Source organism: Myotis myotis, unplaced genomic scaffold (genome assembly GCF_014108235.1).
Source record: "Myotis myotis isolate mMyoMyo1 unplaced genomic scaffold, mMyoMyo1.p scaffold_m19_p_17, whole genome shotgun sequence".
In the NCBI taxonomy this organism is placed as follows: Eukaryota; Metazoa; Chordata; class Mammalia; order Chiroptera; family Vespertilionidae; genus Myotis; species Myotis myotis.
In genome coordinates this window covers 22,357,586-22,376,214 of record NW_023416321.1, presented here as the reverse complement: position 1 = coordinate 22,376,214, position 18,629 = coordinate 22,357,586, and the positions used below count along the sequence as shown (strand labels likewise).

Here is an 18,629-nt window from a genome sequence, read left to right as displayed (position 1 = left end):
AGGCTCCCTCCAACCGAAAAGAAAAAGATGTCCTGGCCTCAAAATAATCCTTTCTTTGCTTTTGTTACTAGCTCCCTTGCCTGATCCTTCTTCCTATAACAACCTTTCATTTTGCAAAATCCCCCACAGTACCCTTCTAGTTGTTAGATGGGGTGCTACCCAATAGATAAATTGCTGAATAAAGACAATTAGATCTTCAACGTTACTCGTTTAACATGCCTGATTTAGGCCATACTAGCCTCAATAAATTCAAGAAGATTGAAATCATATCAAGCATCCTTTTCATCATAATGGCATGAAAAAATACAAATATGTGGAGACTAAACAACCAGTGAATCAAAGAGGAAATCAAACAAAAAATCAGAAACTATCTTGAATAAATGAAAATAAAAACACAACTTTTCAAAATTTATAGGATGCAGCAAAAGCAGTTCTAAGAGGGAAGTTCAGAGCTATACAAACCTACCTAAAGAAAAATCCCAAATAATCCAACTTTATACCTAAAGGAATTAGAAAAAGAAGAACAAACAAAACCCAAATTAAACAGAAGGAAGAAAATTTTAAGTTCAGAATGAAAATAAACAAAATTAAAAAACAACAGAAAATATCAATAAAACTAAAAGCTGGTTCTTTGAAAAGATAAATAAAATAGACAAACTCATCAAGGAAAGGAGATTTTAATAAATAAAATCATAAATGAAAAAAAGAGAAGTTACACCTGACACCACAGAAATTTTTAAAAAATCAGTAAAGAATACTATGAGCAATTATATCCCCCAATTTGATAATCTAAATAAATGAATAGATTTTTAGAAGTATATAACCTTCCAAGATTGAATCAGAAAGAAATAAAAAATCTAAAAACACCAATTACTAGCAGTGAAATTAAAGCAGTAATAAAAAAAACTCCCAACAAATAAAAGTCGAGGACCAGATAGCTTCACAGATGAATTCTACAAAACACTTAAAGAAGAATTAATACCTATATTTCTTTTTTAAATATATATGTTTATTGATTGATTTCAGAGAGAAAGGAGGAGAGGGAGAGAGAGGAGACAGGAGAGAGAGAGAGAGAGAGAGAGAGAGAGAGAGAGAGAGAGAGAGAGAAACATCAATGATGAGAGAGAATCATTGATTGGCTGCATATCCCACACTGGGGATGAAGCCCAAAACTGGCGCATGTGCCTTGACTAGGAATAGAACCTGACCTCCTGGTTCATAGGTCAGTGCTCAACCACTGAGCCATGCCAGACAGGCAATACTTATATTTCTTAAAGTATTTCAAATATTGAAGAGGAAGGAACATTTCCAAACTCATTTTATGATGCCAGCATTACCCTGACACCAAAACCAGATAAGACATTACAGAAAAAGAAAATTCAGGCTAATATCCTTGATGAACATAGATGCAAAAATTACCAACAAAATATGAGCAAAACAGATTCAACAATTAATTAAAGGGATTGTACACTATGTCCAAGTGGGATTCATCCCAGGCATGCAAGGATGGTTGAACATCCATATATCAATCAATGTGATATATTACATTAAGAAAATAAAGGACTAAAACCATATGATCATTTCAACAGATGCAGAAAAAAAGCATATGAAAAAATTCAACATCCTCTTATGATAAAAACTCTCAATCATTAGAACTAATAAATGACTTCAGTAAAGTTGAAGGATGATACAGAATCAATCTACAGAAATCTATTGCATTTCTATTCACCAATAACAATCAGAAGAAGAAATTAAGAAAACAAACCCATTTACAATCACATCAAAAAGTATAAAATACCTATGGATAAATTTAGCCAAAAAGGTGTAAACTGTACTCTGAAAACTGTAAGACATTGAAGTAAGAAATTTAAGAAGATATAAACAAATGGAAGGATAAATCTTGTTCATGGATTAGCAGAGTTAATGTTGTTAGAATGTCCTTACCACCTAAAGTAATATACAGATTCAATGCAATCCCTATTAAAATAGCATTCTTCTCAGAATTAGAACTAATCCTACAATTTATATGAAACCACAAAAGACCCTGGATAGCCAATGAAATCTTGAGAAAGAATAAAGTGAGAGGTATCAGGCTCCCTGACTTCAAACTATACTACAAAGCTACAATAATTAAAACAGTATGGTACTGGCATAAAAACAGATACATAGATCAACGGAATAGAGAGCCCAGAAATAAATCCTTGTTTATATGGTCAATTAATCCATGACAAAGGAGGCAAATATATACAGTGGGGTAAAGGCAGTCTCTTTAATAAGTGATGTTGGCAAAACTGTACAAACACATGCAAAAAAAGAAATATACAAAAATAAACTCAAAATGGATGAAAGATAAATGTTAGACTTGAAACTATAGAACTCATAGAAAAAAACAAAGGCAGGAAACTCTCTGATGGTGCTCTTATTACTATCTTTGTGGATATATCTCCTTGAGCAAGGGAAACAAAAGAAAAAATAAACAAATGGGACTACACTAATTTAAAAAGTTTTTGCACAGCAAAGGAAACCATTAACAACACGAAAAGAGAGCCTACTGAAGGGGAGAAGATATTTTCAAATTATACATCTAACAAAGAGGTTAATATCCAAATCTAAAAAATAACTCATACAATTTTAACAGCAAACACCCCTCCCCAAAAACAATGCAATTAAAAAATGGACAGAGGATCTGAATACGCATTTCTCCCAAGAGGACATCCAGATGGCCAACAGACAAATGAAAGGATGCTCAACATTACTAATCATCTGGGAAATGAATATTAAAATCATAATGAGATATCACCTCACACCTGTCAGAATGGCTATCATCAATAAATCAACAAGTAGGAAGTGCTCGCAAGGATGTGGAGAAAAAGGAACACTCCTACACTGTTGGTGGGATTGTAAATTAGTGCAGCTACTATGAAAAACAATATGGAGATTCCTCAAAAATTTACAGCTAGAACTTCCACATAACCCAGAAATTATTCTTCTGGGTATTTATCCAAAGAAAACAAACACATTAATTTGGAAAGACATACGTACCACTATGTTTACTGCAGCATTGCTGATAATATCCAAGATATAGAAGCAACCTAGGTGTCCATCAATAGATGGACATGATAGTATACAGGATGGAATATTATTCAGCAATGAAAAAGAATGAAAACTTGCCATTTGTGACCACATGGGTGAACCTAAAGGGTATTATGCTAAGTGAAATAAGTCCGACAGAGAAAGACAAATACTGTTCAATCTCACTTTTATGTGGAATATAAAAAATAATTAAATCAATTAAAAAAACCACAACAGCCCTAGCCTGTCAGCCTGCAGACTGAAGGGTCCCGGGTTCGATTCCGGTCAAGGGCACATGCCCGGTTTGCGGGCTCGATCCCCAGTGCGGGGCATGCAGGAGGCAGCCAATGATTCTCATCATTGATGTTTCTCTCTCTCTGAAATCAATAAAAATATATTAAAAAACACACACACACAATAGAAACAGAAATACAGGTAATAGAGACCAAGCTGATGGTTGCCAAAGGGGAAAGGTTGGGGGAGGGGAACTTTTTCTAAGACCCCAATTCATGAATTGCTTAATAAAGCCCATTAGAGCTTCAGATTTAGTCAGCTGAATTTTTGGTGTTTTTTATTTTTGTTTTTTTAACACTGGGTACATTGTGAAGCTGCAAGGTGACATTTGTGGAGGCTGTGAGGTAACACGGACTCATGTTTACAGTAAAAAGTGAAGGTTAAAAAGCAGGACGCTCAGTTGTTCACTATGTCAATAGTGTTTTGCATATTGATAAAGACTAAAAGGGAAGGCTGGAAAATGAAACCGATGAATTAAGGTTATTTTCTTAAGATTTTTTCCCCTTAAAACTATGTCAAATTATAAAATGGTTGCCTTTAGAAGACAAGGTTATTGGTCACGCTTCCCCCTTGCTTCTTCCCAAATATTCTACATTGAGTAGATACTATCTGGATAATCAGAGAAAAGGAAACGACAACACCCCCCTCTCCCCATCCCCACCCCCTCGCCATGCTCACCTGCCGCACACCCACAAAGAAGTTGTTGCCACAGCATTCATGGAGTAGGGACTGTCCCCCCTTCCCCCAAGGATGCCATGTGGCTCTTCCCTGCATTCATGGAGTAGGGACTGTCCCCTTTTCCCCCCCAGGCTGCCTGTGTGGCTCTTCCCTTTTCTCCCCACCTGGTTGCACCCTCATTGCCCTCCTTAGAGGTCCTTCCACTACAAAGCCAGAACGTAAATGAATACACTTGGAAAATGCAAGGAAGCGCTGTCAGATCTCAGCCTCCTGCTGTTGTCAGCCGGGGCTCCGGCAGCTGAGACGCGGAGAGGGGCGGGAGAGCCATGGGGGAGTTTTCCTGAGCTCTGCAGGGCAGGAACAGAACATATGTCCTCTCCGGAGCCGGATTATTCCGTGCTTGTTCCTGCTGTTATGACTTCAAAATGTTCAGGGGCAGAAGTGCCTGCCAGTTCCTCTAATAAGGAAGCCCTTGTCTTTCCCCATGAGGACCCCCAGCACTCTCTCTGTCCCCCTCTTTCTGCTCCCGCGGGATTCTCTCCACAGTGCAGAGAAAGAAGGTAGGTTTGAAGGTGGGGGAAGAGGGACTGCAGCCTCCACAGATGCTGGCAGGAAAGGAGCTTTCTTGTCTCTGCTAGACTATGGCAGAGATCCAGGTTGGGGAGTGGTGGAGCTGAGGGTATTGGTTAAACCTTGTATTACATGTGGGTTTAATCTCAATATCCAGGGATGCAAAAACTGCAGTCTCTGCAAACCTACTTATCTACTAATAAGAGGAGACTGCAGAAAGCAAGGGGAGCTGGGGGCTGGGGGTCCCCATGGAAGAAAGGTGTGTTTCGGGGAATGAGATGGCATGGAAAGAACATCGGGGTGAGGGAGACCAGGGTTCAAATCCCAGCTCTGTTCTCTCCTTGCTGGGCAACTTGGGCGAGTCACTGCCCTCTCTGAGCCTCAGCTTCCGCTCTGTAACTCAAGGATCCCTGTCCCTTTCTAGGGCCGAGTGGCTGAGGCTGTTTCCTGGCCTATAAAATCAGAATCTTGATATCTACCCCTTATCGAAGGACAGGTCAGTCCAGCCTTCTAATCCCAACTAACAAATCCTACCCATCTGGTGCCAAATACCTCTCCAGTTTCCTCTCAGCACTCTCCCCTCTCACGTGATGCTCCTACCCACCCAGCCCACCTCCACGCCTTTCCTCATTCTGTTTCCTCTGCCTGGATTTCCCTTCCTTTTGGGGATTAACAACTAGTCTTCTAATACTCAGCTCACCTCCTCCAGGAAGCTTTCTTAGATTCCCCACCTCCGGCTGGGTGAGGTGCCACTGCCCTGGGCTCCTGTAATATTCACGGGCATATACCACTGTTGCCCTCACAGTGATTACAGCTGAGGTTTATTGAGCTTTCTAAGTGCCTCGCCCTCTACCAGACCCTTTACCCAGCATCATCTAGTTAAATCCTAACCATACCTATGGGAGGGAAGTGTCTTTGTTCTCATTTTGCTGATCAGAACACTGAAGGGTAAGTGTCCAGGTTGGGATGTGAACCAGGGCGGTATCATGCCAAAGCCCATTAGTAGTTTTTGCTACACACTCTGTCTGCCCATGTCACACCTTGAACGCAGGTAGTTTTCTGTTTTGAGATATGTTCTATCCTTCCTCTCACCTGTGGATACCACTAGTGCAGTGCTGAGATAGGTGCCTCCGCCCCACTCTGCCAATCGGAGTCCCAGGAAGGGCTGAGTCCGAAACTCACATTTTCAGGGCCCTTGCAGTTGGGGCTTCCCTCTTGCCCTTCAGCCTTGCTCACCCCGCCTTGATGCCAGGGCCCCTCCCTGGACTCAGCCCCATGTCCCCAGCCACCTGATGTTACATCCACACCTGCCTCAGGTCAGGTTTAATCCAGGAGGAGGGACCTCCACCGAGAGGTAATGGTCACGTGTACTAATGTGTCCCACCTGGCTTCAGCTCACTGCATGCTCATAGTAACCTAAGAGGAAGTGAGGGGTATGGTTTTCATTTTACAGATGAGGGAAACTGAGGCTCTGCTGACATCAGAGCAAGTGGAGGTGACCAGATGTGACCCCACGGTTGTCTGACCGCCAAGCTCTCTGGCTTGCCCAGTGCCCCCCTCCTGTTCCTGGAAGGGCCTTGTACGTGCAGATCCTCAGAGGATGAGAACTATGATTCAACTCTGCATCCGTCTCGGGTCAGCGTGACACCCAGACACCAGGACGGTTGTGAAGTGTGGGCTGGGAGGGGCAGGCTCACAGTGAGCCCAATAACTTTACTGGCAGAGGTCAAAAGGGCAGAGATTGCCATCCCCACCTTAAAGATGAGGAAGTTGCAAAAAGAGAGGAGTAGGAAGGTTGCCCAAGGTTGCCCCTGAGTCAGAGGAAGAGCAGGGATTAAACCCACAACCTTGGTGTGAGGCTCTAACCAACTGAGCTACCCAGCCAGGGTAGTGATGCCCATCTTTTACCTCCTCCCCTGCCCAAGCTTTTTTTTTTTTAATCCTCATCCAAGATATCCTAAGAGAAAAAGGGGTGGGGGAGAGGGAGAGAGGGAGAGAGGAAGAGAGGGAGAGAGGGAGGGAGGGAGGGAGAAAGAGAGAGGGAGAGAGAGAGAGAGAAAGATCGATCGGCTGCCTTCTGAACATTCTCCAACCTGGGATCAAAAATCGCAACCCAGGCCCTAACCAGTTTGGCTCAGTGGATAGAGCACCGGCCTGTTGACTGAAGGGTCCCAGGTTCGATTCTGGTCAAGGGCATGTACCTTGGTTACCAGCACATCCCCAATAGAGGGTGTGCAGGAGGCAGCTGATCGGTGTTTCTCTCTCATCGATGTTTCTAACTCTCTATCCCTCTCCCTTCCTCTCTGTAAAAAAATCAATAAAATATATTTAAAAAAAAAAAATCGCAACCCAGGTATGTGCCCTGACCAGGAATCAAACCTGCAACCTTTTGGTGCACAGGATGATGCTCAACCAACTGAGCCACTCCAGCCGGGCTCTCCTTCCCCATCTTGCTGGCCCCAAAACACAATAGGGGTGCACCGACCTGAGAAGAGCATAATTACCTAGGGAGCAGCTCCCCCTCCCACACTCCTCTCCCCTGGGGGCTCCAATGCAATGGGTTTTGAAGTGAATTGAGAATTGCTGATCAACAGCCCCTTAACCCCACAAATGTTTCCAAGTCTCTCTCCTGCCAGGTGGGGCTGGCCTGGGGTCACTGGACTCTCTGAGGTAGACCTCATTCCCAGGAATAGGCTTCTCCCGCCCTGCCCTGCCCGTCCACAGTCCTGAAGGATTTATAGCCCTGTGAACAACCATCCACTTCCCCAAAAAAGGCCATTGGGGAAATCCCTCCCAGGGCCAGACTGGCGATTCAAGTCTAAAGCAGTGAGGACAATAGTCCCCCCACCCCCACCCCCAGCCTGGAGCCTGACGGGGGGCCCTCTGCCTCCGTAAGATCAAAGGTGCTCCTGGGGCTGAGTGATCCTGGGCCAGGAGAGGGGGGCGGGGGGAAGCTCTACCCAAGGAGGAAGCCCCTTTACCCAGGTATTCTTGGGGAGGCAATCCCTTTTCAGAGGTCCCGAGCCTAGGTTCAAAGGCTGGTGGGGGCTGAGCAGTTGACAACAGCAGGGAAAGGGCCTAGATCAGAAAATGGGGGCTTCCTGTTGATGGAGGGGGGCCCCGGCCCACTGCCTGGCTCCCCATCCCTCTTCCTCACCCAAGTCTGAGATTCCCAAACTGCCACGGAGGCCCGCACCCCATGCGCAGTGAGGGGAGGAGAGAGGAGAGCCGTCAGAGCCGCGAAGGAGACCAGAGGCGTTGCCGCGGGGACGCACAGCTCCGCACCCTCCCGAGACGAGAGGGAGTAGTGGAGCTGAGGCTATTGGTTAAACCTTGTATTACATGCCCCATCGCCCCAAAGGCTAGGCTTCCCTCAAGGGAGCTCGTCTCTCCCTAAATTCGTTGGGAGATCCTGGCGCAAGAGAGAACTAGGGCTCCATTCAGACACCATCTCTTCTTTCCCTCTCATCTCAGGGGTGGCGGGTGGCTCCACAGGACCCGGGCCGCCCGCCCTGACCCCGCAGGTTGCGCTCTCATGGAGCTCCTTTGCAATTCATTTCTCAATTCCCCCCCCCCCCCCCACACACACACACCCCGCCCTCCTCCTGCTCTGGGCATCACATGGACACTCACGGTAACTTAGGGGCCTCTTCACTCTGTTGAAAGAAGGGTCTTTGTTCTGCTTGGAAATTAAGTTCTTAGGGAGCAGCCTGGGAGGAAAGAGAAAACGAAATGGGACAGAGGATCAGCGGCCACTGCCTGGGAAAGAGACGCAACCCTCCGAGTGGGGACGCCGGAGTCAGCGCACACCAACGCGCATCCTCAACTCTGTCCTCCCTCCCAGGCTACCTCCGCGGCCCGCCCCAACCCTAGGCGTCCCGAGGCCCCCCGAGGTCCCCGAGGCCCCCAGAGACACCCCGAGGCCTCCGAAGCCCCCAGAGACATCCGAGGCCTCTGAAGCCCCCAGAGACACCCCGAGGTCCACACGGGCTTCTCCAGAGGCGAGAGCGCTGCTCCCGGGCCGCGCCAAAATGGTCCAAGTCAGGAATCCGGGCACCTTGCGTGGCTCAAGCACCTTGCGATGCTGCTACCCTGATCCCAAACCAGGGACGGTGTGGAACGGGGTGGGGTGGGGGGGTAGGGGGCTGGGGGGTATTCCTCTGAGAGGAGAGGACGCAGAATCGGTGGGGGTGCCTCTTGCGTACAGCGGGGTGGGGGTGGGGGGTGGGTGGTTTCAGGACACGGGGAGGTGAGGCCCCGCCAGGGGGAGGAGCCGCTACCCGCGTCCCGTGGATCGGGGCTCCCTCCCGTCGCGGCTCCGCTATAAAACCCCGGCCCTTATGGCCGCAGCACCCACGGCGGCCTCCTCGGCGTGCGACCCCCGGCTCGGCGGCGTCTTTGCTCCCGCGCAGGATGCGGCTGCTGCTGGCGCTCCTGGCCCTCGCCGCCTCCCGGCCCTTGGCCCGCGCAGGTGAACGCCTGGGCTCCGGCCCCTGCCCCTCGGGTGGCCCGCCCGCGCCCCCAGCCCCGCGCCCCCGCCCAGGCCGCGCCCGCGGCCACCGGTGCGCGCCGGTTGCGCGTCCGTCCCGGGCGGCGCGTGCGCCGGGAACGGCGACTGCGGGCGGACGGGGCGTGAGCGAGCTCGTGGGCGCACACGAACGGCCACGTGCTGTGCGGGGGAAGCGTGTGCCCGCGGGTGCGCGGCGGCCCCGGGCGAGAGGAGCGCGCGGGGCTGTGGGGAGGATGCTTCTCCCGCCGCCTTGACGCGCGCCGCTGCTTCTCGCCCTTTCCGGCGTCGCAGGCGGCTCCTGGTGACCCGTTTGTCGCTGTGCGCCCCGCGGGGCTGGGGGCTGGGGGGCTGACCCTTCCTCTCCGCCCGGAGCTACGGCAACACATTGGTGTGGCGGGGCCTTGGCACCCCCGCCCCCGACCCTGAGTTCCTCGTCCCCGGGGGCTGCCCCCTTCCCGCGCCTCCCCGCCTCCCCGCGCTTTTGTCCGGAGCCCGGCTGGGGACACCCGGAGACCCGAGGTCCCCGGTTGAGCCGGTCTTTCCGGCCGGGGTGATTTTCGTTTAAAGATTAATGGTGAGGCCAAGCTCTTAATTATTCTCCTAGTTGGGAGGCGGCAGGAGAAATGTGTTAATATTTGATAAGGAACTGAAGGCGCTTCCAGCGGCGGGGCGCAGGGACCGGGAAGCACCTTTTCTACGCCTCCCGGGGCCCACCCCCTTCCCGAAGCCCCCATTGCGCTTCCCCGGCCCAGCTCCCCCTAAAGTTAACCATGGTCCTGGGTGCCCATCCGACCAAACCTCCTCTCCAAAGACCAAACCTCTCCAAAGACCAAACCTCCTCTCCAAAAACCAAACCGCCTCTCCAAAGACCAAACCTCTCCAAAGACCAAACCTCCTCTCCAAAAACCAAACCGCCTCTCCAAAGACCAAACCGCCTCTCCAAAGCCAGGTGCCCCTCCCGTGGAGCGCGGAGTGGGGGGCGAGGGAGCCTCTGCACAGGGGGAGCGGGTGCGGGATGGGCGCAGGACAGCCTGGCCGCCTGGGGGAGGAGGGCCGGGTTGAGGGGCATCTTGCAGGGACTCTCAGGAGAGGAGGAAAGAGAAAAAAGGCAGTGAAAGGGTTCAGAACAGGACTCCCCGCGATGTGCCACTTGGGCCTGTGACTTATCTTGAGCTGAAGGCAATCTAGAAACTGTTACCACTCCCTGGAAGACTTTAAATTGGGGCCTTGCCAATCAGAAGAGTCATTACCAGAACTGACCTTTTATGACTTAGCTATGAGGCAGGGCAGACTTCTAACTACTGAGCATCTGCTCTTATGTTTTGGGTGTGAACTGCCTCCCCTCGGAAGCCCCAAGGCACCTTTCCTCATCCTTAGCCCAGAATGCCATATGGACCTCATTTTCCCTTTCTCGGAACCGCTCATGCATGTGGGGTTCCCACACATACATACGAACGAGATTAAACTTGGTCATTTTCCCTTGTTAATCTGTCTCAAGTCTATCTGGTGATCCCACAGCCGAAAGACCCCAGGAGGGTAGGGGTAAGTGTGTTCCTCCCTTTCACAGGAGGACGTGAACATTTCTATTTATTTTATTTTTTTAATTTCTTTTTATTGATTTTAGAGATGAAGGGAAGGGGAGAGTTAGAAACATCAATGAAGAGAGAGAATCATTGATTGGCTGCCTCCTGCACATCCCACACTAGGGATGGAGCCCACAACCCAGGTATGTGCCCTTGACTGGAATCGAACTTGGGACCCTGCAGTCCGCAGGCCGACGCTCTGTCCGCTGAGCCAAACCAGCCAGGGCTGAACATTATTATTTAGAGTTGGACCTTTGAAACCTACTTAAGCAGACAGGCTCAGTAGAAAGAAAGGTTTTGCAATTAATTCGGGTGTTCTGTGGCTATGTGGCCTCGGGTAAGTCACTCTCCGTTTTCTCATTTACAAAGCAGGATAGTAATTAACTTCACGTGTGGTTTTAAGGGTCCCCATAAGCCAGTGGGTGTATGTGCTCAGTGTGGTGCATGATGGCTAGGATGGCTCTACCACTGGCCTGTGCCAGCCAACCAGGGCCTCATCTCAGCTGCCCCCTCACACAACCGGTGCTCCTTTTAAGGCCTGGGCCCTGTGTTCCTGCACCCATTTCATCCCTTAGGGAACTTGAGGCCAGAGAAAGACCTGGCTGCACACTGAGTCCCCAGAGCATCTGCTGCCGTGAGAGGAGGGGAGAGAATAGGGGGCCCCTCAGTCTCAGCCTCCAGGCCAGGACTTGTGGAGACTTTGCCCAGGACACATTTGGGTTTCGCTGAGCTGGTTTTCAGGATCCCTTCCTCCCCCCAGAGTGGGAGGGTGGGGTGTCCAAGGTCCATCGGAGGGAGGTTCTTCAGTTGTCTCTACAGAAGGAGGGTCAGGGGTGGAACGTCAAGGCTCGGGGACAGTGGCTGGGTGATTGGCATGGTGGTTAGTCTCTCACTCTGCTTCTGGTTAGGGCAGGTAGGCTAGGGGGAACCTGGAGCTTGGAGCCAAGACCTAGGTGTGGGTAGCCCCCCTCCTTCCCGGGCCCTCTTGGCGGGGGGCGGGGGGGCCGAGACAGGCGGGTATCCCTCAGCAAAGGCAGCCCTCTCATGAACGGTGAACAAATACAGGAACCTGAGCGGGTGTGCGACCTGCCACCTCTTGCCTAAAAGCCAGCTCTCTACCCTCGGCCCACAGACAGACCTGACCCCTGGCCTTGGCCCCATCAACATTGTGTTTTCCTGGCTCCAGCCTCCTGAAGAGGGTAGTTACAAGAGCATTCATCCAAGCAGGTCAAAAGTTTCTATGATTAAGACAGTGGATCAGAGGTTACCATTACAAACGCAGGAGCCGTAGCTGGCAGGAAAGAGCAAATTCCTAAGAAAGCTTAGCCTGAACCAAAGAGGCCCTGGGGAGGCTCAGAGGGGGTTCCGCCCTTCACAGCTGTCTTCCAGGACTCTGGTCTAAGGAAGACTTCCCTTGGAGTGGCTTTCCCATGAGCCTCCAGTCCAACTTGACCTTGGAGGCCCCTTCTGCCTCCGGGACCTCTGAGAGGTGAAGACACAGGAGGATTGTAACAAGGAGCTCTTCACCAGGGCAGGTGGCCTCCCACTCATCCTCTCCTGGGACACTCACTCCTGCCTGAGGAAGAACGTAGGGCTCAGAAGTCCGTGAACTCGCCCGCAGAGAGAGATTAAGCCAGAGGCAGCCAGGGGTCCGCTCCAGCGTCAGAGCTCTGCCACCCACAGAGGGGCCTGCATGGGGAGTGGCCGCTCGCCCTTGCAGAGTTGACCCATATGGGGGTTCCAGAGGCAGCAACTCCAGGGGCAGCAGAGCCCTGTCCAGGGAAAGATGCTCAGGGACTGTCCCTCTCTGGAAGCGGCTGTCCCAGCAGGGGGCCTGGCCCCCTCCAAGAGGGCCTGGGAAGGAGGCGGGCTGATCCAGAGCTGGGGGACTTGAACACCCAAAGTGGTTCTGAGGGTCCTGGAGCAAGAGGGTGTCCAGCTTTCTGTGAGTGCTCACTCCTGGCCTCAAACTCTTCCTCCCACTCCCTAGCGAGACCCCGACCTCCTCCTGGCTCTCTCCCCAACCTGTTTCCATTCCAGGGACCCCAGAGAAGGTGGGTTTGGATGGGGGGCGGCCCAGGCAAGAAGGTGGGGGGAATGGAGGGATGTTCAGAGGACTGAGCTCAGGCTGAGTGGGAAGCCGTGCTTTTCTTAGGAATTTCCTCATCCTTGAATTCTTTCCAACTTGGCTTTTGCCATCTGTGCACTTATAAGAGGCCAGAGGGAGGGAGGCAAGGGAAGGGAAGGGCTCAACAGGGACTTGGCTGAGTTCCAGGCTACCTGCAACACGCCTGCCATCTCATTTAGTCCTCCTCCCAGCCCAGTGAGGTGGGTGGTGGTGTTCCACTTAACAGATGATAAAACTGAGGCTTAGAGAGATTAAGTGACTTGCTCCTAAACCCACAGCTCCTCAGCCAGAATTCCAGCTCCAGCTCCAGATCAAATGCTTTGTCCACCCTGCTGGTCCAGCCTTTAAAAAAATATATATCGATAGACTTTAATTAGAGCAGGTTTAGGGTTACAGAAAACTGAGCAGAAAGCAGAGGGCTCCCGTGTGCTCCCTCTGCCCCTGCACAGTCTCCCCTCTTGTCAACATCTTGCATTTGTGTGGCATGTTTGTGGTGCAGCCTTTCTGCAGAGATGCTGGTTCTACCAGCCTGAGGCAGAGCCGGGATGAGAACCTGAGTCTGTCTGGTCCCAAAACTCAGGAGTGTGGGGTGGTGGGACAGGGGTACAGGCTTGGCTGTCTTCCTTGCTGTGGGGCTGTGAAAGTTTAGCCAAGAATGGGTCTTACTAACAGAAGAGGGAGGGGCCAGCCTAATCTCCTGGAGGCATCGCCTCCACATTGGTCAACTCTGGGAAGGCAGCCAGAACCTGACTCTGTTGTCCTAATCCCCCTCCTCCCCTCTCACCTCCCTTCCAGGTTTGGGTTGGAGGAGGGAGGGGGAGGCTGATGAGAAACCTGGGGGCCTTGGAGCCCTGCCTGCCTGAGAAAGGGGAACCCCAGAACCCGTGTCTTGGGGACGGATGACCAGCAGATTAGTCACGTTCTTGCACTGCCTCTTGCCCCAGGCCCACCCACAGTTTCTTCCGAAGTGTCCTCTTCTAGGAACCCGCCACCCCAACCCCAGGGGGGCTTTGACTCCAGGGAGATTTGCAGCCTCTGACCCACTGTGCGTGCACACGCGCGCGCGCACACACGCGCGCGCACACACACACACACACACACCTGGTGTGGCTTGTGTGCACACAGTTCACGTGCGCTCCTAGGGGCCTATGGCTGCACAGGTGCACAGACACACGCTCACAGGCCTCACTCCTGCCTCTCTCTGCTCCAGAGTCACACTGGTGCTACGCGGTTCAAGCCAAGGACTCCAAAAACTGCGTGGGTAAGTCCAGCGAGCCTTGGAGACACAAGGATGGTGGGAAGGACGAAGGACAAGGGTGCCCCACCAGCCACATATCAGCTCTGAACACAGGCACACATGCATGCGGGCATACACCCCTGAGCTCGGGGGGCCCTTCCCTGGCACCCCCATCACCGTCATCCGGAGGGGGCGTCCTCTGGGATGTCATTGGCAGCAGCAGATGGAGAGACGTTTGACTCTTTCGAGTAAAAGTAGAGACTTGCACTTTCTACTCAAACTCGCGGACCGCCTTCCAGCCGCTGCTTTGGTCCTGCCTCTGTGGACAGGGCTGCCCACCGTCACCAGGGTTCAGGTACCAGGCTCCTCCCTGGGTCACATCCCACCTCCAGCCCTTCCAGGGGACCCACTCCTCACCTGCCCAGAGCCCTCCCATCCCCCTTTGAACTCCATCACACAGATTATCACCACATTTCTCCCCTCACAGCCCAGCAGCCTGAGGCTGTCCCCTCCCCCAGACCTCACAGCCACCTACTGGCCACCCTGTTCCCACCCGGTCCCACATCACTGCCCGCCCCGAGGCCTTGCCACACGTGAGCTGGGTGCTTGGTCCCGACCTCCACGGAGCAGAGGAGGCCACAGCCTGGCGCCAGGCACCCCGACTCAGCCCGCCTTCTCTCCCTGCTCAGCGCCGGACCAGTGGGGTGGGCAATGCCAGAAGGACCGCCAGTCCCCCATCAACATCGTCACCGCCAAGGCACGGGTGGATGAAAACCTGGGACCCTTCTCCTTCTCCGGCTATGACAAGAAGCAGAAGTGGACTCTGCAAAACAATGGGCACTCAGGTGGGTCCCGGGTGGACAGGATGGAGGCCTGGGCACTGGTCCAGGGGCCCCTGGGTTCCCTGAGGATGAGGCGGGCACACAGGCCCAGGTCCACTTTGCTGAGGAGAAGCTGGAAGCTCGGAGGGAGGGCGAGGAGAGGGAAGGGGCAGGACAGGCTTTGGAAAGAAGTATTTGCAATACGTCATCACATCAGTCTGGGGCTGGGGGCGGGGGTGTTCTGGGAATGAAGGAACACCATGTGCAAAGGTGTGGATGTGAAACAGCCTGGGAGCTGCACGTGGCTCTGTGTGCATGGAGGACAGAGTGAGGCTGGGAGGGGCCGGGGGCAGGTCACCGAGGGCTGAGGGGGTGGCTAGTCCCCTGAGGACGCCAGGCCACCACGGAGGGGGGTTGGAGCAGGGGAGGGACCCACGGAGTTTCCTGTTTGGGGCAGTGGGAGGTGTGCAGAGGGAGAGGCAGATAGGGGGGCCAGGGAACCGTCTAGGGCTGTGCCACCCATCCTGTCCCCTCCCTCCGGGTCCCAGCCTGAAGCCCACAGAGGGTGGGACGTAGTTGAGGTCTTGGTTGGGTGGAGCTGGGAAGAGTGGTTGGAAGAAGCTAGGGGAGGTGAGTACAGGACTCTGCCCCTCCTGTGCCCTTCAGTGATGGCGTCGCTGGGGAACGGGGCCACAATTGCTGGAGGAGGCCTGGCCTCCCCATACCGGGCCAAGCAGCTGCACCTGCACTGGTCCAGGGTGCTGGATGCAGGCTCAGAGCACAGCCTGGATGGTGATCGCTTTGCCATGGAGGTGAGTGACCCCTCCTGGGGTAGAGCCTTGGCTGGGGAAGGGGGTCCAGCCCCCACAGTTTCCCTTTCCTTCTCTCTCACCTCCCACCAGATGCACATAGTCCATGAGAAAGAGAACAAGAATGAGGCCCAGGACCCCAAAGACGAGATTGCAGTGCTGGCCTTCCTGGTGGAGGTAGGGCCCGTCCGCCAGGGGCTGCTTCTTAGGATCCAGAGACCCGGGATTCGAGCCAAACAGGAGGGGCCTGGGGAGGCCCCTTGTTTCTCAGTGACTTGTACGCCCTCCGGGGCCCGGGGGGTGGGGGGTGGCGCGGAGCTCAGAGCCTCTCAGAGTCTCAGATGCAGAAGCTGCCTGCCCTCCCTACCCCCAGACCAGGAGAACACATTGGGGTCACCACCAGCTCCCCACTAGCCCCTCTCAAGCTCCCTCCCCTCCTGTTCCAGGCTGGATCCAAGAATGAGGGCTTCCAGCCGCTGGTGGAGGCCTTGTCTGCTATTCCCAAACCCAGTGAGTCAGGAAGTCCAGGAGGGGGAGCCTGGGGGTGATGGGAGGGGTGGGGACTTGTTCCTCCAAAGGGGGGCCGGGCTCTCAGAGGGAGGTGTGTGAGGGGGGATCAGCGGCTCGAGAACCCCCTTTTCCCCTCCACTGACAGCGCCCTTTCTCCACCCCACTAGTGATGAGCACCACAATGACGAAGAGCATCAGCCTGTTTGACCTGCTCCCTAAGCAGGAGAAACTGAGGCACTACTACCGCTACCTGGGCTCGCTCACCACACCGGGCTGCGATGAGAAGGTTGTCTGGACTGTGTTTGCGGAGCCCATTCAACTCCACGTGGACCAGGTACACAGGGCCCGGCTGAGGGCGCAGCCTTCCAGTGCTCAGCTCCCCAAAACGATTTCTCTGGATCCCCCCAGAGGTCCCCTGGGCGGGGATGGGGCACCCCAGGGAGCTGAGGGCCTGCTGGTTGAATGCACAGACACTCCCTGCTGGAGACAGACAAGAAAGGTCCCAGCCATCCCATCTCTGGGGTAAGGGCTGGAGGGGAGAGGCTGCGGCGGGGGTGTCAGAAAAAGGGTTCTAAGGCTGCACCCTGGAAAGGAGGTGGGAGCCGGCCAGCTGAAGGCAGGGGACTCGTGTCCTGGGGGGAGGTGCCTGCGTGGGAGGGCCCGGCCGGTCAGGCGCAGCTGAGAGAGAGTCGGTGTAGCCACAGTGGGAAAACGGGTCATTCCTTCCACAGACGGTCCTCCAGCCCCTATAACACACGAGCCTCTGGGGATACAGCAGTGAGTCAGTCCCTGCCCTCCTGGTATTTTGTTCCCAGACAGTGGTTCTCAAAGAGTGGTCCCTGGGCCCACGGCATCTACATCATCTGGAGACTTGCTGGACATTCAAATTCTCAGGCCTCACTCCTTACTGACGCAGAAAGTCTGGGGGTGCGGCCTGGCAGTCCAGTAAGCCCCCAGGTGACATGCATGCTCAAGTCCCAGGACCATCGTTCTATGGTAACAGTAGTTGTGATCCTGGGCCCTCAGAGCTGTCCACTCGGCTCAGGGAGGCTAGTGGGAATTGAGTGCCACCAGTGCCCAGCACTTTACGTCTCATTCTTATCCACATGGAAACCTGAGAGGTAGGGCTCAGAGGGGCAAGGCGACCGGCCTGGGGTCACACAGCAGGGACACCAGCCCCACCTGTCCCTGTCCCTCTGCAGATCCTTGCATTCTCTGAGAAGCTGTTCTATGACAGTGAGCAGACACAGAAGATGACGGACAACGTCAGGCCCCTGCAGCCCCGGGGGCAGCGCCCGGTGTTCAGGTCCCAGGCCCCCGGCCGACTGCTGCCCTTGCCGCTGCCCGCTCTGCTGGCCCCCACACTCACCTGCCTGGTGGCTGGCTTCCTTCGATGATGGCTCACCTCGGGACACTTGACCTCTGACCTCTGCCCTCAGAGGGCTTGGGCCTCCCTTCCTCTGCTTCCCAGATTGGACTTGGATGATGATTGAAAGAAATATAGATATATTTTTAGAGAAACCTTTCTCAGGTCTGTTTTGAGCTCCCACAACTACCCCTGCCCCGTTCCCCTCAACCTACCCCTGTTCCCCGGAGATGCCTTCGGAGCAGGGACCACGTGGGTGTGAACTCCCTGTCTACACCCCACGTGGAGAGATGCGAAGGCACCCGGGAGCTCCAGCACAGTGAAAGCACCGAGGCCACGCAGAGCCCACGGAGACCCCAGCCAGCACCCTCTCCCCTGTGCTAGCGCCCTCTCCCCTATGCTAGCGCCCTCTCCCCTGTGCTAGCGCCCTCTCCTCTGTGCTGGGCCCGGTGGGCGACAAGAGTTCATTTATTTTCCGAAATACTTCTTGAGTGTCTATGTTCTGGACACTGGGGATGTGGCAGGGAATGAGACAGACGAAAAGGCCTGCCCTCCTGGAGTTCCCATCAATAAAACAGACACATTGTATGATGTCTCAGAAGGCACTGCATGCTGTGGAGAAAGCCAGGCAGGAAGGTGGGCAGGGAGGGCCTCATGGGGAGGGACATCCGGGGGACCTGAAGGAGGCCAGGGAGGAGGCCATCTGGAGCCCGCCGTGTTCAGGCCAGAGGAGGAGGAGGAGGAGGAGGAGGGGGGGGGGGGGAGAAAAGAGACCGGGGGGGGGGGGCGGTGTGCAAGAGGGAGAGGCTGTCGGGGGGGGGGGCCTCGAAGTAGGGGGGCCTTAAAGTAGGATGTTTTAGGGATGCTGGTGTTGGGCAAGAGAGACCGGGAGCTGCCAGAGGGTCTTTGCTTTGTGGAGCTGGGGCTGCAGGGTGGGGCACACGGGGTGCAGGTGGGGGTGCTGCAGTAGCCCAGGAGCTGATGGGTCAGGAAAGGACGGAGAGGAGAGGGAGTCACAGGTGAATCCAAGGGTCCCTGACCTTGCGCTCGG

The 18,629-nt window shown here is 53.6% G+C and overlaps 2 protein-coding genes across 5 annotated transcripts in view; one reads left to right on the top strand and one right to left on the bottom strand.

Annotated features, from left to right (window-relative positions):
* The window catches only part of ZNHIT3 (zinc finger HIT-type containing 3), a 35,920-nt gene extending 26,837 nt beyond the window's left edge, over positions 1-9,083 (bottom strand). For 3 of the 4 annotated variants that reach the window (XM_036340292.1, XM_036340293.1, XM_036340290.1), the window contains exons 1-2: positions 8,972-9,083; positions 8,248-8,324 (exon numbers count right to left, since the gene is read on the bottom strand). The gene's annotated coding sequence lies outside the window, so the exon portion shown is untranslated. Of the gene's footprint in view, positions 1-8,247; positions 8,325-8,894 lie in introns of all 4 variants that reach the window. The other variant, XM_036340291.1, reaches the window with a different exon arrangement.
* On the top strand, positions 8,916-18,173 carry CA4 (carbonic anhydrase 4). The gene is made up of 8 exons (XM_036340289.1): positions 8,916-9,085; positions 14,046-14,096; positions 14,762-14,917; positions 15,560-15,705; positions 15,796-15,879; positions 16,149-16,212; positions 16,380-16,546; positions 17,415-18,173. The coding sequence occupies exons 1-8, from the start codon at positions 9,028-9,030 to the stop codon at positions 17,607-17,609; spliced, it is 921 nt and encodes a 306-aa protein (XP_036196182.1). The 5' UTR covers positions 8,916-9,027; the 3' UTR covers positions 17,610-18,173.
* The last annotated feature ends 456 nt before the right edge of the window (positions 18,174-18,629 follow it).

Bases quoted from the DNA above. Each gene is read 5' to 3' on its own strand.
- CA4 (XM_036340289.1), top strand. From the start codon at position 9,028: ATGCGGCTGCTGCTGGCGCTCCTGGCCCTCGCCGCCTCCCGGCCCTTG. The intron at 9,086-14,045 runs GTGAACGCCTGG...TCTCTGCTCCAG, and splicing joins CCGGCCCTTGGCCCGCGCAG to AGTCACACTGGTGCTACGCG. The intron at 16,213-16,379 runs GTGAGTCAGGAA...CCACCCCACTAG, and splicing joins GTCTGCTATTCCCAAACCCA to TGATGAGCACCACAATGACG.